Source organism: Megalops cyprinoides, chromosome 13, assembly GCF_013368585.1.
Source record: "Megalops cyprinoides isolate fMegCyp1 chromosome 13, fMegCyp1.pri, whole genome shotgun sequence".
In the NCBI taxonomy this organism is placed as follows: domain Eukaryota; kingdom Metazoa; phylum Chordata; class Actinopteri; order Elopiformes; family Megalopidae; genus Megalops; species Megalops cyprinoides.
Window position 1 is genome coordinate 13,575,060 of NC_050595.1, and position 16,978 is coordinate 13,592,037.

A 16,978-nucleotide genomic window follows, 5' to 3' on the forward strand; every position below is an offset into this window, starting at 1 on the left:
TGCCAAAATTGCACACTTGCCCTTTTGACCATGTCTTTGATAGCCAATGTGTCCAATGGCTATTTTTATAGAGTGTAAATGTGTGACTGGAACTCTTGATATGCACCCAGTCAGGAAGTTTACATGAAAGTGGATGTCACAAAAGCCGATTGCCATTAACCTGTTGTTTTATCATGATGTTTCAGTCATGACATGTAGAGATACATTCATCATTATAGCTATGATTGATGTGGTGGCAAATGCACAACACCAAAATGTAACACCAGAAAAAAAAGCATACCTCTATTCCCTACATTAAAATATTTTACATAGTGACACCTGGCTATCTGAATTAAATTAAAAACTGAGAGAATATCAGATGATATCTGATTGGAAGAGAGCCTATAGTTAATATTGCATCCGGCAAGGCACTCACAATGGATAATGTAGCTATGTTACTGAATTGTATTCCCCAACCCCTCCCCTCTTTTTTGTATTAATTACTTCTTGAACTTTTGCCTATTTATGCAGACCAGAATGCAGCAAGATTTCAATTTCCTGAACCATGAAAATACTACTACTGCTGCTTTTACTGCTACTGCTGCTACTACTACTCCTACCACTACTAACAATAATTATGATCAGCTGTTTGATCACAGAGAATAATCAGAGAAAACAGTGAGACCTTCATTGAACAGATCAACCACATTTAGCACCAGTGGTGTGTGAACTATTGCTGCTCCCATTTCCAATACGAATGCTTAGTCTCACACAAACCTCCATGTGAGATGGAATTTGACTTTATGTGTTCCCGGAATGCATGCCATCCTCAGTTCTGACTCATCGGGGGGCAAGAGTGACATTGACGTTTGAAGGCTACTGATGTCTCTGCTGAGCCATACTAATGGAACAGACTCTTACTGACAAGAGGAGAAAATCACTTTGACATGCACTGCTCATGCGCAAAAGACCTTAGAAAATAGATCAGAGCATAGTCATGCAGTCAAAGCCACAGAACATGCAGAGACATATGTAAACTGTATACATACAGTGGTCATTATATTTATTCATTCCCATCATTAAAGAGGAACAATTGTGTTTTCTGGAATAAAGTTTCTTGAACAAAGTTTTATCAAACAATAGGGCTTTAATCTTAGCAATCTTGCACAGTGCAAATTATATCCTTAAAAAGGCAGAACAAATATGCATAGGCAATGCCATTATTTCTTATATCATGTTTTTAGGGAGTATTTATATAGGTGGATATTCCCTACACAATATATTCATTAATTGAGAAGTTTGCTTCAGAACAATAGTGTCACACTCAGGATTTCAGCCTGTGGCCCTCTGCTTACAGATATGGTTGTATACATTCAGAGAAAAGAGTCCTTGTAGAATACACAGTAAAAAATATAACTGATCTAACATGATGGGGATTTCCCAGTTAGGAAAGCTCTGTTTAGCTCACCTTAGATAAATGTGGCATGGAGGTATGGTTGGTGATACAACTATTTATCACTCATTTACTGGTGTGTCCTTCACACTCATCAGCTATGTATGAGGCTGTTTTTCAATCACTTTGACAGTGTAACAAGCATATCTTTCTCCTACCCCTTGCACTATTACTCACTTGTTCTGCCTCACCTGGCCTGTTTCCCTGTGTTTGCGCTCTCTGTGAAGATGCTTACAGAAACAGCCCAAACCCATTCTGCTCCAGCTGTGACATTTGCATGGACCTTCCAGCTGTGGCTTAGTGTTTATGGGTCAAGAACAGGGCTGCACCGTGAAAGATGTGTCAACAATCCTTTAGAGGGTTCTGTGGAAAATCCTGTGTCACTTCACTGCAGAAATATCATAGAACCAAATCACACTTTCTTCTCAAAATGTTGTGTGAAATTCTGTGTTCTGTCTGTGTGAATAATGACTCACTGCCACAAGTTTTGCATTCCCACACACTTGGAAAATAAATAATATTGAGTTACTACATTGGGGTCAGAACAGACAGAGGACATGACCAGGTTGTGCAGTGACAGGGTGATTGGGGGAGGGGGGGGGGGGGGGGGCATGCATGCTGAAATTACAGTACAGAATGTAGGATAGGCTTGGCAGGTGTGTGAGGTATTATGATTGATTGAAGGTAATGGGGAAGGTAGCCATTGCCAGACGGTGGACTAACACCAGCATTTTGAAACAGTTGCAAGTCATTATCTGTAGCTCACGGAGGGCAATCTGGAGGGGAGTGTTGTGACTTGTTTGCTATGTTGCGAATATTGATAAGAAAATTGTTTAATTTTATAATTATTAAAATTATTGATAATCAGCATTCACATACTGATCCAACAAATCATTACTGAATATATAATCTTATTCTTATGTTATGGACCATCAGCTTATAAGACAGCTTATAAGAGACTTGCCTCAGAGAGATGTGAAATAAGATGTTCATTCATAAAGAAATACAAAGATAGTGTGCCTTTTATGAGACAACATTATTGATCCACCTGTTTCTGCAGTCACATCAGTTTTAGGAGTCAACAGTTTTTAAAACATCAAGAGCTACTTGGTCCTATTAAATTCAAGATTCAGAGAAGATCCTCTTATTCTGCTTTTTATCCATACAAAATACTGATATGATTATCAGGAGACTACTACCATTTTACTATATGTGCAATCGTGAATATGGATGTACTGTGCTGCACAGTAGAGCATGCTTTTAAATTGTTGTGCATAGAGAAAATTCATTTCTGTTTCTCAGCTCCCCGTTACCCTGATCTTCTAAACTTAAGATGGAATCCTCCTGTGTTTCAGACTGGCAAAGAAAAACATTCAAAAAACTTTAAGATGGAATTCATGTATTTTAGATTTGGTCCTTTTCCCATGTTTTGCTATCCTGGCAATTGCACGCTCTTAAAGGGAATACAAAGATCTTCCTTCAATGAGGGCTGTGAAAAGGATGGAAATTGAGAATATTCTGTGCCCCTTGTAGATTGCAGTGGCTTACTGCACACCACCCTAGCTGATCTTGGAGTGTGCTGAACTGTGCAGTGTAGTGGATGTACTTGTTATGTCCACTTTTATCGCACGTCCAGGTGCTGATACCAATAGTATACCATTTGTACTTGTCACGTTCAGCTAGCTCACCGTCCCAGGTGTTGCAATGCACAGTTCACCATACACAACAATCATGCCAAGCTCTGTTGCTGTCCCAGGTGCTGAAATAAATAGCAGTCCATCCTCACTTGTCATCTGGGGCTACATCACTGTCCCAGGTGCTGAAACCCACAGCCCCTGCAGACAGACTCCATGCCTGGGCACCTGCAGCCAACACACCTTACACATTACTTAGCATGCTGTCCTAGGTTCTGAAACCAACAGCGCAGAGTGTGCACATGTCAAAGCCAGCAAACATACCTCAGGCTGTTGAAAACAGGCAGTTTGTGATGTCAACTAACTAAAGTCTTTGCTGTCGGATTGCATCATCCACTGACCTTGTACCATAAAATGTAAATTTTGACAGCCAAAGACAAATGTGTTTGTATAGCGGATGGAATCTCCTGAGAGATATAGTCAGCCAGTCATGTAAATGTTTTCCATCCATACAAATGTGATGCATGGTTTAAATGCCAGCCTGCCATAAGCAATATTAGACCCCAATCAGAGGGATGCATTTTTTTTCTACAGCTTTCCAGTTAGGCTTTACATGCACTTGGAGTATATTTGTCAGAACACATGAATTCACTTCATTAACATCTGAAGCAAGCATTTTAATTGACCATAAATACTAGAACACATTCTTAATGGGAACAGCCTGTGACATCATACTCAAGGTTTAGGACAAATCTGATCTCATGTGCTGCCAGGACTGACCACAATTTGACAATAACGATGAAATTCCCAAAATCCCAAAGCTGCACACATACATAAACACAAACACACACACAGATGATTAAATTAGGATGTTTTATTTTCAAGCACAGATACTAACTAAAAATGCGGTTATTCATTTGGTAACATTTCACTTTTTTATCTTCAGCCATTTGTGTTTATCTCCATAAATGATGACATGATGCAATGCAATGACACTAATGTGTCTGCTGTTATTTATGTAGAATGCCAGACAGTATGATGTGTGAATATATCATTGTTTTGTATGAAAGCAAAATTGTCCTTATTTGTCATATAAATTTCAAGAAAAGGTTGAATGACATTGCTATTGTTATTTCTCTCATTTCAGTGTCCAATTTCATATACGGTCCATGCAATAGAATTTGAGTGCGCTTTTGAAGGAGTCAAAGGTTTTGAATGTGACAAACAAACCAAAGTGGAGGCAGAGAAATGACTGCTGACTTTTTCGCTTCCTCTTACCAGGAAAATATTTAATTCCCCTGGGACTGGAATCCGAGCAAAGAGCATTTTGCTCAAACCACATTTATCTGCTCAGCTTTGATTCATGGCATGGGGCCATAAAATGAGATAAATATGATAATTGCAATTAAATTGGTACTGCTGAGCCTGACCAAAGGATGTGCCTTTGCAAGGTGAAAGAAGAAAGCTGGCTAGGGTACAGTTTAGCTCAGTTCATTAGCTAGTCATCAATGGATTTGTGAAATTTACCCATGTGAAAGAAAAACAAGCATAAACCAGATCTTTATGAGTTTCCCTTCTTTGTTAATCATACCTATTGTAGATTTGGCTGTTTTTAAAATTAGCATGAATGGAAGCCCAAAAAAAAAAAAAAAGACCCAGCACCCTTTTCCCCAAGGTCTTAAAATCCATGACACAAATGATCTGTTTAAGTTATATGGATCAGTAATGAATTTAAATATTTATATGCAGCCCACCTTTACTGAACTTGACGTAATTAATGTGAAGTCAATTACTTCAAGGGGGAGCTCAAGGTGTGGAACAATGAGGGTGGAATTTGGCAGTAGATGTACTTAGGGGTGGACTATAATGACTGAGATCCACTTTCATTAGCTCTGACACTGTAGTCTTGTACAATGCAGTTGTACTGCATGGGGCCCCAGCATGTCGGGAAATACAGTCCCAAACATCTTGATTCTACACCAATAGTTGTATTGTGATTCAAAAATACATTTGTCTTTACGCTATTGGCAAACGTCTCCCACGCAACCATTTATAGAAACATCTCTACAGCATTTCTGCAGCAGCATCAAGGGGTTCTTTAAGGGGAGTACAGCACATGGATCCACACACTAGGAAATTAAAAATGCGTTAATATTTTGATGCCACCTTATATCTGAAAGTATGTGGCTGTCAAAAAGGCACCAGAACAGCTTAACTCCATTAGACTGCTGTCAGACAGCTTATCACCATGTTTCTGTAATTCTGAATGATGGACAGTGAATTTGCTTTTTTTCTGGTACAGTATAATATTTATTTTGCAAACAGCTTGAATATTGTAACAGATGCCCATCATAGAGAAAGGGTTTGCTGTGATTGGTGAAGCAACATTCACATTACCCTTACAGCCATATACCAGTTTGCATTTTCAGCACTCAACCCACAGAGGTTTGCCTACTGCTGAATGCTACAGTACAATACAGGGTTAGTCAACTTTCTTATCATATTCCAAGACATGTAGTTATGCATAGGACCACCTGATGGTAAGATGACTATGGATGATTCCTCCAAAACAAGCTTCTGTGGATGCACACATCAAGCACAGCAAAGAGGGACATTTCATACATGCTGTAAAGGCGACAAATTGCAGGGTTACTTAGAAACTCATGATTGCAAATGATAAGGTTACATTCTAGAATACATTTTGTGCACTTTACCAAATACTACTGTAATTACCAGGTTTTGTCAATAATGCTGATTAGAAACTCGGGGCACCGCATGAAAACACATGAAAGGTGACAAACACACAAATGTATTCAATTCTCATTACAAATTCATGGTAAATGGGTACAGAAAGGGAGGGAAAGGAACAACAGCAGCACCAGCACACTTATTAAAACAATGTAATCACAATATTCTGCGATACCAGTTGTAATTTCAGCTATGAAGCTACACGTATGAAATGTATTAAACCTGTGTAAAATAAGAGTGTTGCTTCAATACCAAACAGCAATTTATTCACCACCTCAGGTCATGCCATCAGCTCAGGCCAGATCGGGGTACACCAGAGGGTCAAATAAATGTTCACAACCACCAGATACCTACATTTATACATCTGAAAAGTAGTAGCAATCTGTACTCTACTAGTTTTAAGTGTTGCTTCCTCAAAATGAATGACATTAGGGACAGTGAATACAACAAAAAATGAAATCCCAGTGGACCATAAAGGACTACCCCTGACCAAAAATCAAAGTTACCACTGGACTTCAAGGACATGACTCCAGAGTGAGTAACCAAAATATTTAAATGCTGATACAAACAAAACAACACAAACATACAATTATTTTTTCACAGTACTTACAATAAAGTGTAGTGGGCCTGTGTTATTTTAAGTGGATCCACAAAAGACAAGCCAAAACAAAACAATACAAGAGCAAAACTCCACTTCACCTGTCGTGGCACAATGGCACATATATGCTATGTAGTCTTTCCCAATCGGCACCTCATGAAAGCACAGCATGTTTTGTCATCAATCCCCATAATGTCATCAATCCCCATATCGCATCATCATGTGAAAATCCAAAAAGTGAAACAAACAGAGTCGTGCAGCTCAATGGGTGCAAGGCTGCTTCAGCCAAAAAAAAAAAAATTCACTACTTGTCAGTATGTACAAATTATCACGGATATGCCATGCAATTAGCATGAGATAACTAAGGAAAATTTACAATACCCCACCATCTAAATTTTAATGACATCCAGAAATAACTAGGAGAGCACCAATCTGTACAATAAAAATTCAAAAGGGGAAATGATTCCCTTTGCAATAGTCACTGATACAAACCTGAGGATGACTAAGACAATGTGTGCCATCAGTTTAACTGGGCAAGTAACCAAAAGGTTTCATTTCAAGAGGCGACTGCTTTCATGCCCCTAAGCAAAGCACTTAACCTGAATTGCTTCAGTAAATACCCATCTGTGTAAATGGATAATAGTTTTTAAAAAGTAAGCCGTGTAAGTGCACCCTGGATATGGCTGCCTGCTGTGCAAATAGTGTCATCCATTGTAATTATTCTTTTGATTTTTAGTTTTCGTGTGGATAGACCTGTCCGCTGTCAGGTGTTCCATTTCATCCATCTGCTATACACAAGCTTTTAAGAAATTTAGACAGGAAGCTAAGAAAATATGGGCCATCTAGGCTTAGACACGACTTCAATAATGTATTGCATTTGCTGTAAAGTGAAGACTCCAGAGTGGTGGAATTTACCTTGGTAACAGCAGGTCCACAGTTCCCTTCTCTAGCCTAGTGTTTGTCTTATTGCTTTGGAGACACATCTAAGCACCAGGCACTTCAAAACATATGTGCACAATAGATAGCATATGTGTTTGTGTGTTGCTCTCGCATTCTCACTGCCCAATCTTTTTCTCTGTTTGACTGTCTACCTTGCTTGCTTGCTTGTTTTCTGTGAACAACAAACTTTCCAAATGTAATGGGTCTGCTGACTTGTTGTGCATTATTTCTAAAACATTGCCAACTATATCATTCAAAAGTATTGACATCCAAATCATTCTCCAACCACATCATTAGTAAATTAAAAGATTTTGCCTAAAGTTATAATTTCATTCACACGCACCTTTTTTATAGCATTACATTTCATCGTAGCCTCTTGAAATAAAATTTGATTGAGAACTTTAAAATTTGATTTTTTTTTGTGTGCATCCATAATAAAAACCTAGGGTTAGAACTAAGTTAAATGTTAATGGCCACTAGCTATGACGTTTTTTTTTTTTTTTTAAAGATTAGGAATTAATTTTTAATTTCATATGTCAACTAATTATCCATTTTATTTTGCAGTGAAAGCTTTACAGGAAAATGGCTCACTTGGCTGTCAGAGAAAAGTGGGAGAAGCCCCAAGAAGCCCTGTTTTTCTGCTGAATTCAGATACTATGTACCTTCAATTCCATTTTCCCAAATGTGCCAATTACAGAAAGTCCCTGTAAGCAGAGTCTTACAAAGCTGCAACACTGAACATGGAGAAGTGCAGCTGTATGACATCCATTCTCCAGACTGGACATCCTGAATTTACCTCTGACTCTGGGGTGTACAGTATACATATATCTCCATCCTATCACTCTTAACTAAACCAAACTGGACTAATCTAACCTGTTAGTTCTAAAGATTCTGAGCACTTCCATTACAAGTTAAAACTTATTTTAAACCTAAATGGACAGGTTCATGAATTAATGTGTTGATTCTGTATACATGCAAAGAGTTTCAGCGTTATTATTCTGTCATGCATTGGATAATTGTTGCATTTTTTGAAACCCCTTACTACATCCTTGACACCTGCTGGCTCTTAGATGGCACTGCACAGATATAGCATATCAACCATTAGTAGCTCTACTATATGCTCACCATTTCCACCCAAAAGCTCTCAGGGACAGCACAGTAAACCCATCCTCCCACTTCCGAGGCAAGCTAATTATGGGAAGCTAATTACTTGCAGACGGGGGTAGACGAGGTGCAAACCACCATGGGGGGGGACAGAGCCTGCGGAAGCCCGCTCGATCCGAGTCGTAGATTCAGAGACTCAGCGGGGAACTGCATTTGCTTCCATTTGTTCCTCATCCATTTCTGCTCCCATGAAAACAAACCTGTAGCAGAAGAGGAGCTGGGGCGGGCCATCTGTCGACACGGCAGAGGCATCTGCTGCCTCCCAGAGAAGTGCAGTGCTGGCGGAAAAGGCAGGTACGCTTTCACTTTCAGCTTAATTACTGGGCTGTGCAGGTTGCAGTGGGGGGGGGGGGGGGCAGTCTCTCTCTCCCCTCCCAGTTTCCTACACACACACAGAACTGATGGGCGGACCCCTCTGGGTCGCTGAAGCCAAACTCACCTCAGGCAACTGACAACGGAAAACATAACCAACTGCAACATCATTCTGAATACCAATACACACGTGTGGCAGAAAAATAATACATGTCACCACAGATTTCTAATGAGATAGTCTTCCAATTGACACAGTGGTCTCATCTGATCACACTTTAAGGTGACTTTTGGTTATATTGACTAAAAACAAACATTTTCATACACATAATTCGTGTAAAAACAAATTATATATAAACAGGAACACTTGAATAATGATAAACTACTGAAAGCAGGAATGCAGGTAGGGTACATGCACGCATGACATCTAACCCATATATAGCTGATCCACTACTTCCCTGTCTCACATACCAGCCAGTATGTGCTCCCTTCAGAATGATGGGCTCTCTATTGATCACTAGACAGTGATCCAACCATCTCTCTGTGAGCAGCATTACATGGACAGTTTAACATTGGATTTTTGCATCTAGAACACCTCTATCTCCTTCTGTCATCGTGCACAGATCATCCATCAAAAAAAGAAGCCATAAAGCCTGAGACCACAGCGATTTTCAGTTTAGTTTTGCATGTTCACTTTGATATCTACTTTGTGTATACATATAAACATTTTTTTCCCCCGTTTCAGCACTTGAAATTCAGTATGTACATGTTAAATGTCCAGGTACGACAACATATCCATGGCCATCCGGTGGAGGTCCTCACACAGCTCCCTTGATAAACTTTCCATACTATCTGCAGGGGTGATGTGACCTAAATAAATGAATTAGTCCATTAAAATATTGAAAATGTGATCTGTGCACTTTCGATCTGAACACTAGCCCGCTGGGCAGACCCCCATGATGTGGGATATCTTTGGAATCGATATATTATGTGTAAGTGTATATCCGTGCATGTGTGTGTGTGTGTATGCGTGTGTGCTCTAAAGGCAGAGGGCCATCACAAGCTGCATGGCACTCAATAATTAAATTAATAAAACAAGAGCTCAGTTCTTTAGGAATGAGTAACCCATGTGACACCAAATTGAAAAATGAAAAGTGAAAAATGAATCATATAAATAATGAACACAGCAGCCGATAAGAACAGCACCTTGGCAGGCCACTTGGATACTTTATCACTGTTCTCTAGGAAGCGCCAGTACCGAGTGCTCCCTCCACACATGCACCAAGGAACAGTTATCAGAGCGAGATGTCATTACAAAACACGGAAAGCTTGCGCAAGATAGCGACTCGAACATAAGCGCCACTTGTGTCAGCTAAGATGGAGCCAGACGCAGTGCAGGCTGAGACTCAGATGAGATAGAAATAATGCAATCCATCTGAGTGTCATCAGGGGTGTGCAGGTGTCTGATAAAAAGGAGCCAGTTCAGTGCAGCCTACCACAAAAAAAGAAATTAAATTTCAGGAATAAAATCAAGGGCACTGTCATGTAAGCTCAGTGAAATGTTTGGAATTTAAAGTGCCTCGCCTCTAAAGTGTACTGCAATTCAAACTGTCACGTCTCTGCCTTGTTCGCCTTGTTCCAGTGTCAACTCTTGCTTTGAGTGCTGATAAGGGCTCCCTCTAGTGGACCATCTATATCACAAGACAGAACTGTTTGTACACTGTTAAAAAGGAATGGGCATGAAGTAAAAAAGAATCAGTATCACTTTCAAGATCTTAAGTGATATCCTTGCACATTACTTTCTTCATGAAATTATGACATTTCTTCAAACCACAGCCGATCCTTTTTTTTCAATCTTCAGTTTAAATATCTCTGAACTACAAACAAATTAACCCATAAGGACTAATCATTTTTTCTGGCATATGACAAAAGAATGATGGGAGGACAAGCAAGAAATAAACAGTGTTAAACTGAGAATGCAAACTTCAAGTATGAAACAATGACAGAGGTCCAAAAAATAAAGAGAAACTAAAGGGACAGCTTATTCTACATCATCCTCCTCTTAATGAGGGTCATGTCTTAAGTTGCACCTTCATTTTGTTGAATCAGTGATCAAATGATCTCTTATAGCATTTTAACAGATTTACTTCAAACAGAATGCATCGGCAATAATGTTGTACTATTCATTGCTTTGTTTATACATGAGCATTTTTTAATATATCATGGCACTTGTTAGCACTGTGTTGCATTAACATGTTAGTTCAAATGAGGTTAGAGCTTTCCTGTGATGTAGAGGTTTTGTTCCAAGGGCACTGGAGTGTCTTTAGGGTTGACCAATATAAGAATAAGCCAAGCCAATTTTCTCCAAACAGGGCACTCAGGAAAACACAACTACAACAGGAGGGTTTTTCTCATTTGACTTCAGGGGAGAACCCACTCATTTCCTCTGGTCCCCTGAGATTGGAAAAGGGCGGATGAGTAAACATGGGCTATTAGCTTTCAGCCTTGTGTTAATTCAAGCAGCCTGATATTGAAAGGAGTTGAGTGCTGGAACTTAAGTCTCAAAGACCAACCAACCAACCAACCGCACAAGGTGCAGTGCAGAATAATAGTATTTACCGATGATGCCCATCATCCACACTGAAACAATAATACAAAATCATTCTCATCTATATATTATGACATCTGCTGTTAAGGTGCTCATGGGTAGAGCTATGGACTGTGCTTTTTTTAATGGAAGGTAAAAGCAAATGTCTTTCTGGAATTGAAACTCAAGGATCAGGCAGTGGAGAATGCAAGCAGATGCTCAGTCAATTCTGCATGTAAACAAGGCCATGAACAAATTGGTAATAACACCATTGACCATTATTATTTCAACTGATGCTTTTATTCCAATGATAATGCTTTCAGTAATCTTTAAATTTTATCAATACCACTTAGTATTTATAATTCTAGAAAATAAAGACTCATGACTTGTCTTGTTGACTGCAATAAAATCAAAGGGAGTTTAAGCAATTGGTGACCTATTCATTAGTGTAAAAAAAGTATGACAACGTATTATGCACCTTGTGGAGGCTGTTTCATCACATCTCAGCAGAGGAGATGGTGACATCATAAACAAACACCATCTCATCTTCGGTTCCTTCTCCTCTTTGTAGCATCTTTTCACCCCAAGGCTTAGTACTGACGCAAGTCCGCATGTCCAAGCATAGCCAAATATTCTCTTTGTTCAGCATCTCTCTGGACCTCTGAGTGACCTAAAAGTTGTGAGGTTTACTTTCAGTATCTGAGAAATGTGGTTTTTATACCCCTTCTCTCCCTTCCCTAAAACATCTTACTCTCCAGCTATTAAATCCACACTTAAAATGATATTACTACATTTATTATCATAAGACATGTACTCATAAAGCTTTACACCGTAATGCACATTGATTGTTGTTTATTGCATTACCAATAAAATCTTGCGGGCTGCCCGGTGTGTCTCTAAGGCACTTTTCAACACCAAGATAGCAAAATAGACAAAGGAGACTCCAAAGAAGTAAAAAAATACATGGATGCATTACATGAATATAATGCATCCATGTATTTTTATATAATGAATAATATACAACTATAAAATTGTATTTGGATGATAAGGAAAATTGTATCACTCCTGCTCAGAGACAAATCTGAAGCTGACATTTAATCAAAATGTTACAACACCACTCTCTTAAAAAAATTGCAAACCTCAGCTTTTTTAACATGAGGAGCTTGGCTGTGATCCCAGAGGAAATAGACCATGAACACTGCGCCTAGTATTGCCAATATTTTGTTTGTTTGTGAATCAGTTAGCCACTTTTGACTTTTCCATGTCAGCCACTTGCCAAAGTCTAGTTGCTACTTGAGCAAGATAGTTTGACATTCATTTCGAAGGAACAGTGAAAATGAAAAACATTAAGCTTAGAGAAAAATAAATGCTAAATAACAGAAACCCCATTCTAGTCTTGATTTTATTCCTTTACATGCTACATCTAAGTAAACTGGACGGCAAAGATTATGGCAAACAAGAAAAAGATGCATTATATTACAACACTCTAAAATAGATTGTCCAGTTTACAGTAGAAGATGAAGACTGCGGGAATTCATAAGGTGCAGAAATACAAGTTTGTTTTATCCCTCCTCCTCCACACCATTACACCTCAGACTTCTTCCATATTTGTCAGGCCTTCTAATCTTAGTTTATGATACACTGTAGCAGAGTGGGTTACTTTCCTTGTCTTGCACAGGCTTGCTGGAACACTATATTGTGAGCAATGATTATGCATGTTTTTAATCAACATTTATACTTATCAGTTGTGATAAACATTAATGTACCCTCCCATTTCAGTCCTATTAAAGGACAGTCTTGTTTAGAAGACATTACTGTGACAGTAAAACTCTACATAAGTAGCAGCTTAGTCTTGTAGTCACAGAGTAATGGATTCCACACCCAAACTTTGCTGACGTAGTGCCTAGGGGAATTAAATGAAATTTAACTAATTATACAAAGTGGCAGATTGTTTTGCTTCTATTGAATTAGCAGGTCTTTGTCACGGTATGAAAACCTGCACATAACCATTACTTTTAAATTCCAGATAACAAATCAAAAACAAGGCACTAGTGAAAAAGAGACTTGACAAATGATAGCTATTAAATGCAACCACACCCCGACAAATTACTAGGATGCCAAGGCATGTAACTGACTAAAGAGTGACTAAATGATTAATGTGACATGATACTAAAAATATACACATCACGTCATTGGCTGGCTGTATCAGAATCGATTAATTGATATGAAGTGGTCTCAGCTAACAGAACACAGCTGTTGCATAGTAGCAGCATAGATTGACCTGGATACAATTCTTACAGATTGAACCCATTTTTTCTGTGTTTGTCATTCTGTGGCATACCACTGCCCTATGTGCACAGACACAGCTTCTTACACAGGGGTGAGTTTGTTTCAGCCAATCAATTTGTACATCTGAGGACGGGCTTGTAATAGGTAACTTTTCACAGTTTAACTGGACTGCCATGTACAATCTGTTAAATGATTAGTCAACCATCTCAAACAGTTTCCGTGTTCCTTGTAATTGAAATAAAATGTAAAACTAAGGGGCAAGAAAAGAGCATGATTAACTTACAATGTTGGCTGTTCAATTAACTCATGTAGAAGACATTGTTCCATGGGCCTACCCATACACAAAGACCTAACCAGTACACATGGACACTGGAAACTCTGTGGAATATGGAGTATCAACATTTGAAAATGCAAGAATCAAACCCTCAACACCAAACCACTAATCATGTATTAATTCAGTTGCTACTGCTCAATCAAGACAGTTTGAGAGACAAATACACAAATAGGTACAGCACCAGCACACATTTCCCATGCAGGCATTTAGCACCCTCACTATTGGTGTTCATATTCAAGCATATGCTTCACATAAGACTTATTTGATAACTACTAGGAATTCAGATATACACATACTGTATATAGATAAATGTGAAATCCCATAAGACTGGGTATCAGAATAGATCATTATGACACCTGCTTACATGGGCAGGTGTTCAATAAATATTTCATAATGCTCTTCAGGTGTGAGACCTCACACACTGCAGAGAACACAAAAGCAGAAATGTCTACATTCACACAAAGACACTAATCAAATTTCCAAACAAAGATTTGAGAGGAGAATGTTCAGACAATCCTGACAAAATTAACCAGACCAAGAGAAAACGGTCTCATCCGTGACTAAATATCCCACTTACCACTTCCTTTCCACATCAGCTGTTCCCTCTTCAAGATTCAGTCTCATTGATTGAATACTTTTATTTCCTATGTTAATCTAGCTGTGACAGTTACTTTATTTTCCTCAGTATTCTTTGATTTCAGATTAATTCAGCACTGTCGGTTCCTTCCTTGATGCAGCCTCTTTTAAATTTGCAATAAACAATCAATGAGATGACATGATTTGTATTAAAATGAGCAAATCTTTGGGAAACTATTTGAAAGCAAGAAGATCTTGTTTGTTCTCTCAAAATCTCTCTCTCCTCTGACTTGGATACCATTTTACACGTGTAATGAACTTCAACAGGCAGAGTAGGTAAAAATAACATGCAAATGGGATGTTTCAGATAATCTTCATTCAACCGCAAATGAGTGCGAAATGTACCATTACTACAGTTCTAATCCTTCTGACAAGCATGTAATGTGTCAAAACCACAACACTTACAGAATATTATTGACAAGATTAAGCACCAGTAACCTTCATCATTTGAGTCACAGTCACATAATTGTACAATAGCCAGTCAAAGGCAGAGCAGTGCTACACCAAAGAGGAATACGACTACTGAAACAGTATGAATTGAACCCTGTTTGCCCACACATGAAACCAATTATGCTATGGCTATGCCTCTACTAAATGAGCACTACTGTGGGTCTGCCATATTACTGTCATGCAATTAGATGACTAACTGAAAGAGACTAGTAAATCAATGTTTGCCAAAACAAGTGATGAATGTAGATTTTATAGATAAGACAGAGCAAGCAATATATTGTTATGCTAAAAAAGTACTGTAGCACTCTATCCTTCACTTGCCAGCTAATGTTTTTTCATGCATTAGGGGCAGGTGTTAGAGTAGTGAGGAGGAGGGAGCAGAAGGAGGGTGTAGGTGTGAGGCAAAGGGGGTGAGAAGGAGAGAGTAGGATGCCCTAAAAAGGATACTGCATTTCCCTTTCTACTGAGAAGTCAAGCATGGCCATCAGCAGTTTGTCATGTTCTAATTATAAAGACAATGAAATAGCATTCCATTACATTTTCAGGATGATGAGCATATAGCTAGGCACCACACACAAAAGCTTACACAAACCATAACCACTTTTCTTTTCTGGTGCAAAGCTTTTTAAAATGCGTGTGCGCATCTGTATATCTGTGTGCTGTGCGTTATCTGCAAACAGCAAGGAGAATTAGCAAGCAGACAAAAGAAAGCTCCACACAGGTTGGACAAATAACAGAAAGGTGTGGAAGCACATGGTGATGCTTCCTTCTATCTGATCCTTCCAGGAATTGCTCTCCCTTTCTCATACCATCATCATTATCACCCTGCTCTCTCCCTGGAAAAAAAGCATACGGTCCCAAGTGGGAGCAGTCTTTGGCACTTGCTCAGGAAGGGAAAGAGACAGATTCTGTGAATGGTTCGATTAATCATGTCAACAAAGAGAAACTCCCACTCCTTCACCCCCAAAAAAACCCCTCTGTCTTCCCCTCTCTTTCTCATCGCTGCCTTTGCCGGTTCCTTCCTCCTCTCTGCTGTATTATTCTGCGCACACACTCTCTCTAGCGATGCATAACGCGGACGGGCAGGCATCCCTGCCCGCCAGCCTGCCGAGGCTCAACTCGCTCCCGCTCAGCTCCACGGTGGGACTTAAACCCTTGTACTCTCCACACACGTTATCCTAGCCAAAAACTGCTAGTGCTGTGTAGTCCAAATCTCACAAGCACAACAAGAAACACTATTCCTTCCAATAAATGCCGCAGAATGTTGGGGAAGAAAAAGTTCAAGCTCAATAGCAATGCGTCCAGCTCTGTCTCTCTCACCCTCTCTCCTTCTCTCGTGCGCACTCTCACTCTCCCCCTTTCCACCTTCCCCTTAGCAATCTGTCTCCTGCCAGATCAGCAGCTAAAGCTGTTTGGCTCGAATGTGTGAAACATTGAAAGCAGCAGTTTAGACAGGTGCTCCTCCACCTTCTTTCAAAGGAGATTGAGGGCAAATGAAAAAGCCTTTTCCTTTTTTTTTTTTTCCTACTCACCTATTATTGTGGCTCAGGACTGGAAAGAGTAACAGCAGGCAAACTGCACAGATGAATTTCATAGCTTTGTCTCGCTCTCTCTCGTCCCTTCCCTCTCACTCGCTTCCCCCCCTCTCACACATGCTCTCTTCCTCTCTCTCTCTCTCTCTCGCTCGCTCAGTGGCACACGCACACACATACAGAGCAAGACGACACGACACAGTCGCTTTGTGAAAATGAGTCTCCCAGCTTTTAATTAAATATCCTTTTAAAAAAGCAGGACATAACAAGCATTGCGACTGAGATGTGATGTCACAAGTTCAGCGCATGCCAAAAGCCAGCCTTCA

At 39.4% G+C, this 16,978-nt stretch overlaps 1 protein-coding gene across 2 annotated transcripts in view; it reads right to left on the bottom strand.

Annotated features, from left to right (window-relative positions):
- LOC118787916 (leucine zipper protein 2-like) overlaps nt 1–16,737 on the bottom strand; it is a 126,881-nt gene extending 110,144 nt beyond the window's left edge. For both annotated transcript variants that reach the window (XM_036543683.1, XM_036543682.1), the window contains exon 1: nt 16,653–16,737. In XM_036543683.1, the coding sequence (XP_036399576.1) occupies nt 16,653–16,714 (62 nt within the window). In that variant the 5' untranslated portion in view covers nt 16,715–16,737. The remainder of the gene's footprint in view (nt 1–16,652) is intronic.
- Nucleotides 16,738–16,978: the final 241 nt, after the last annotated feature.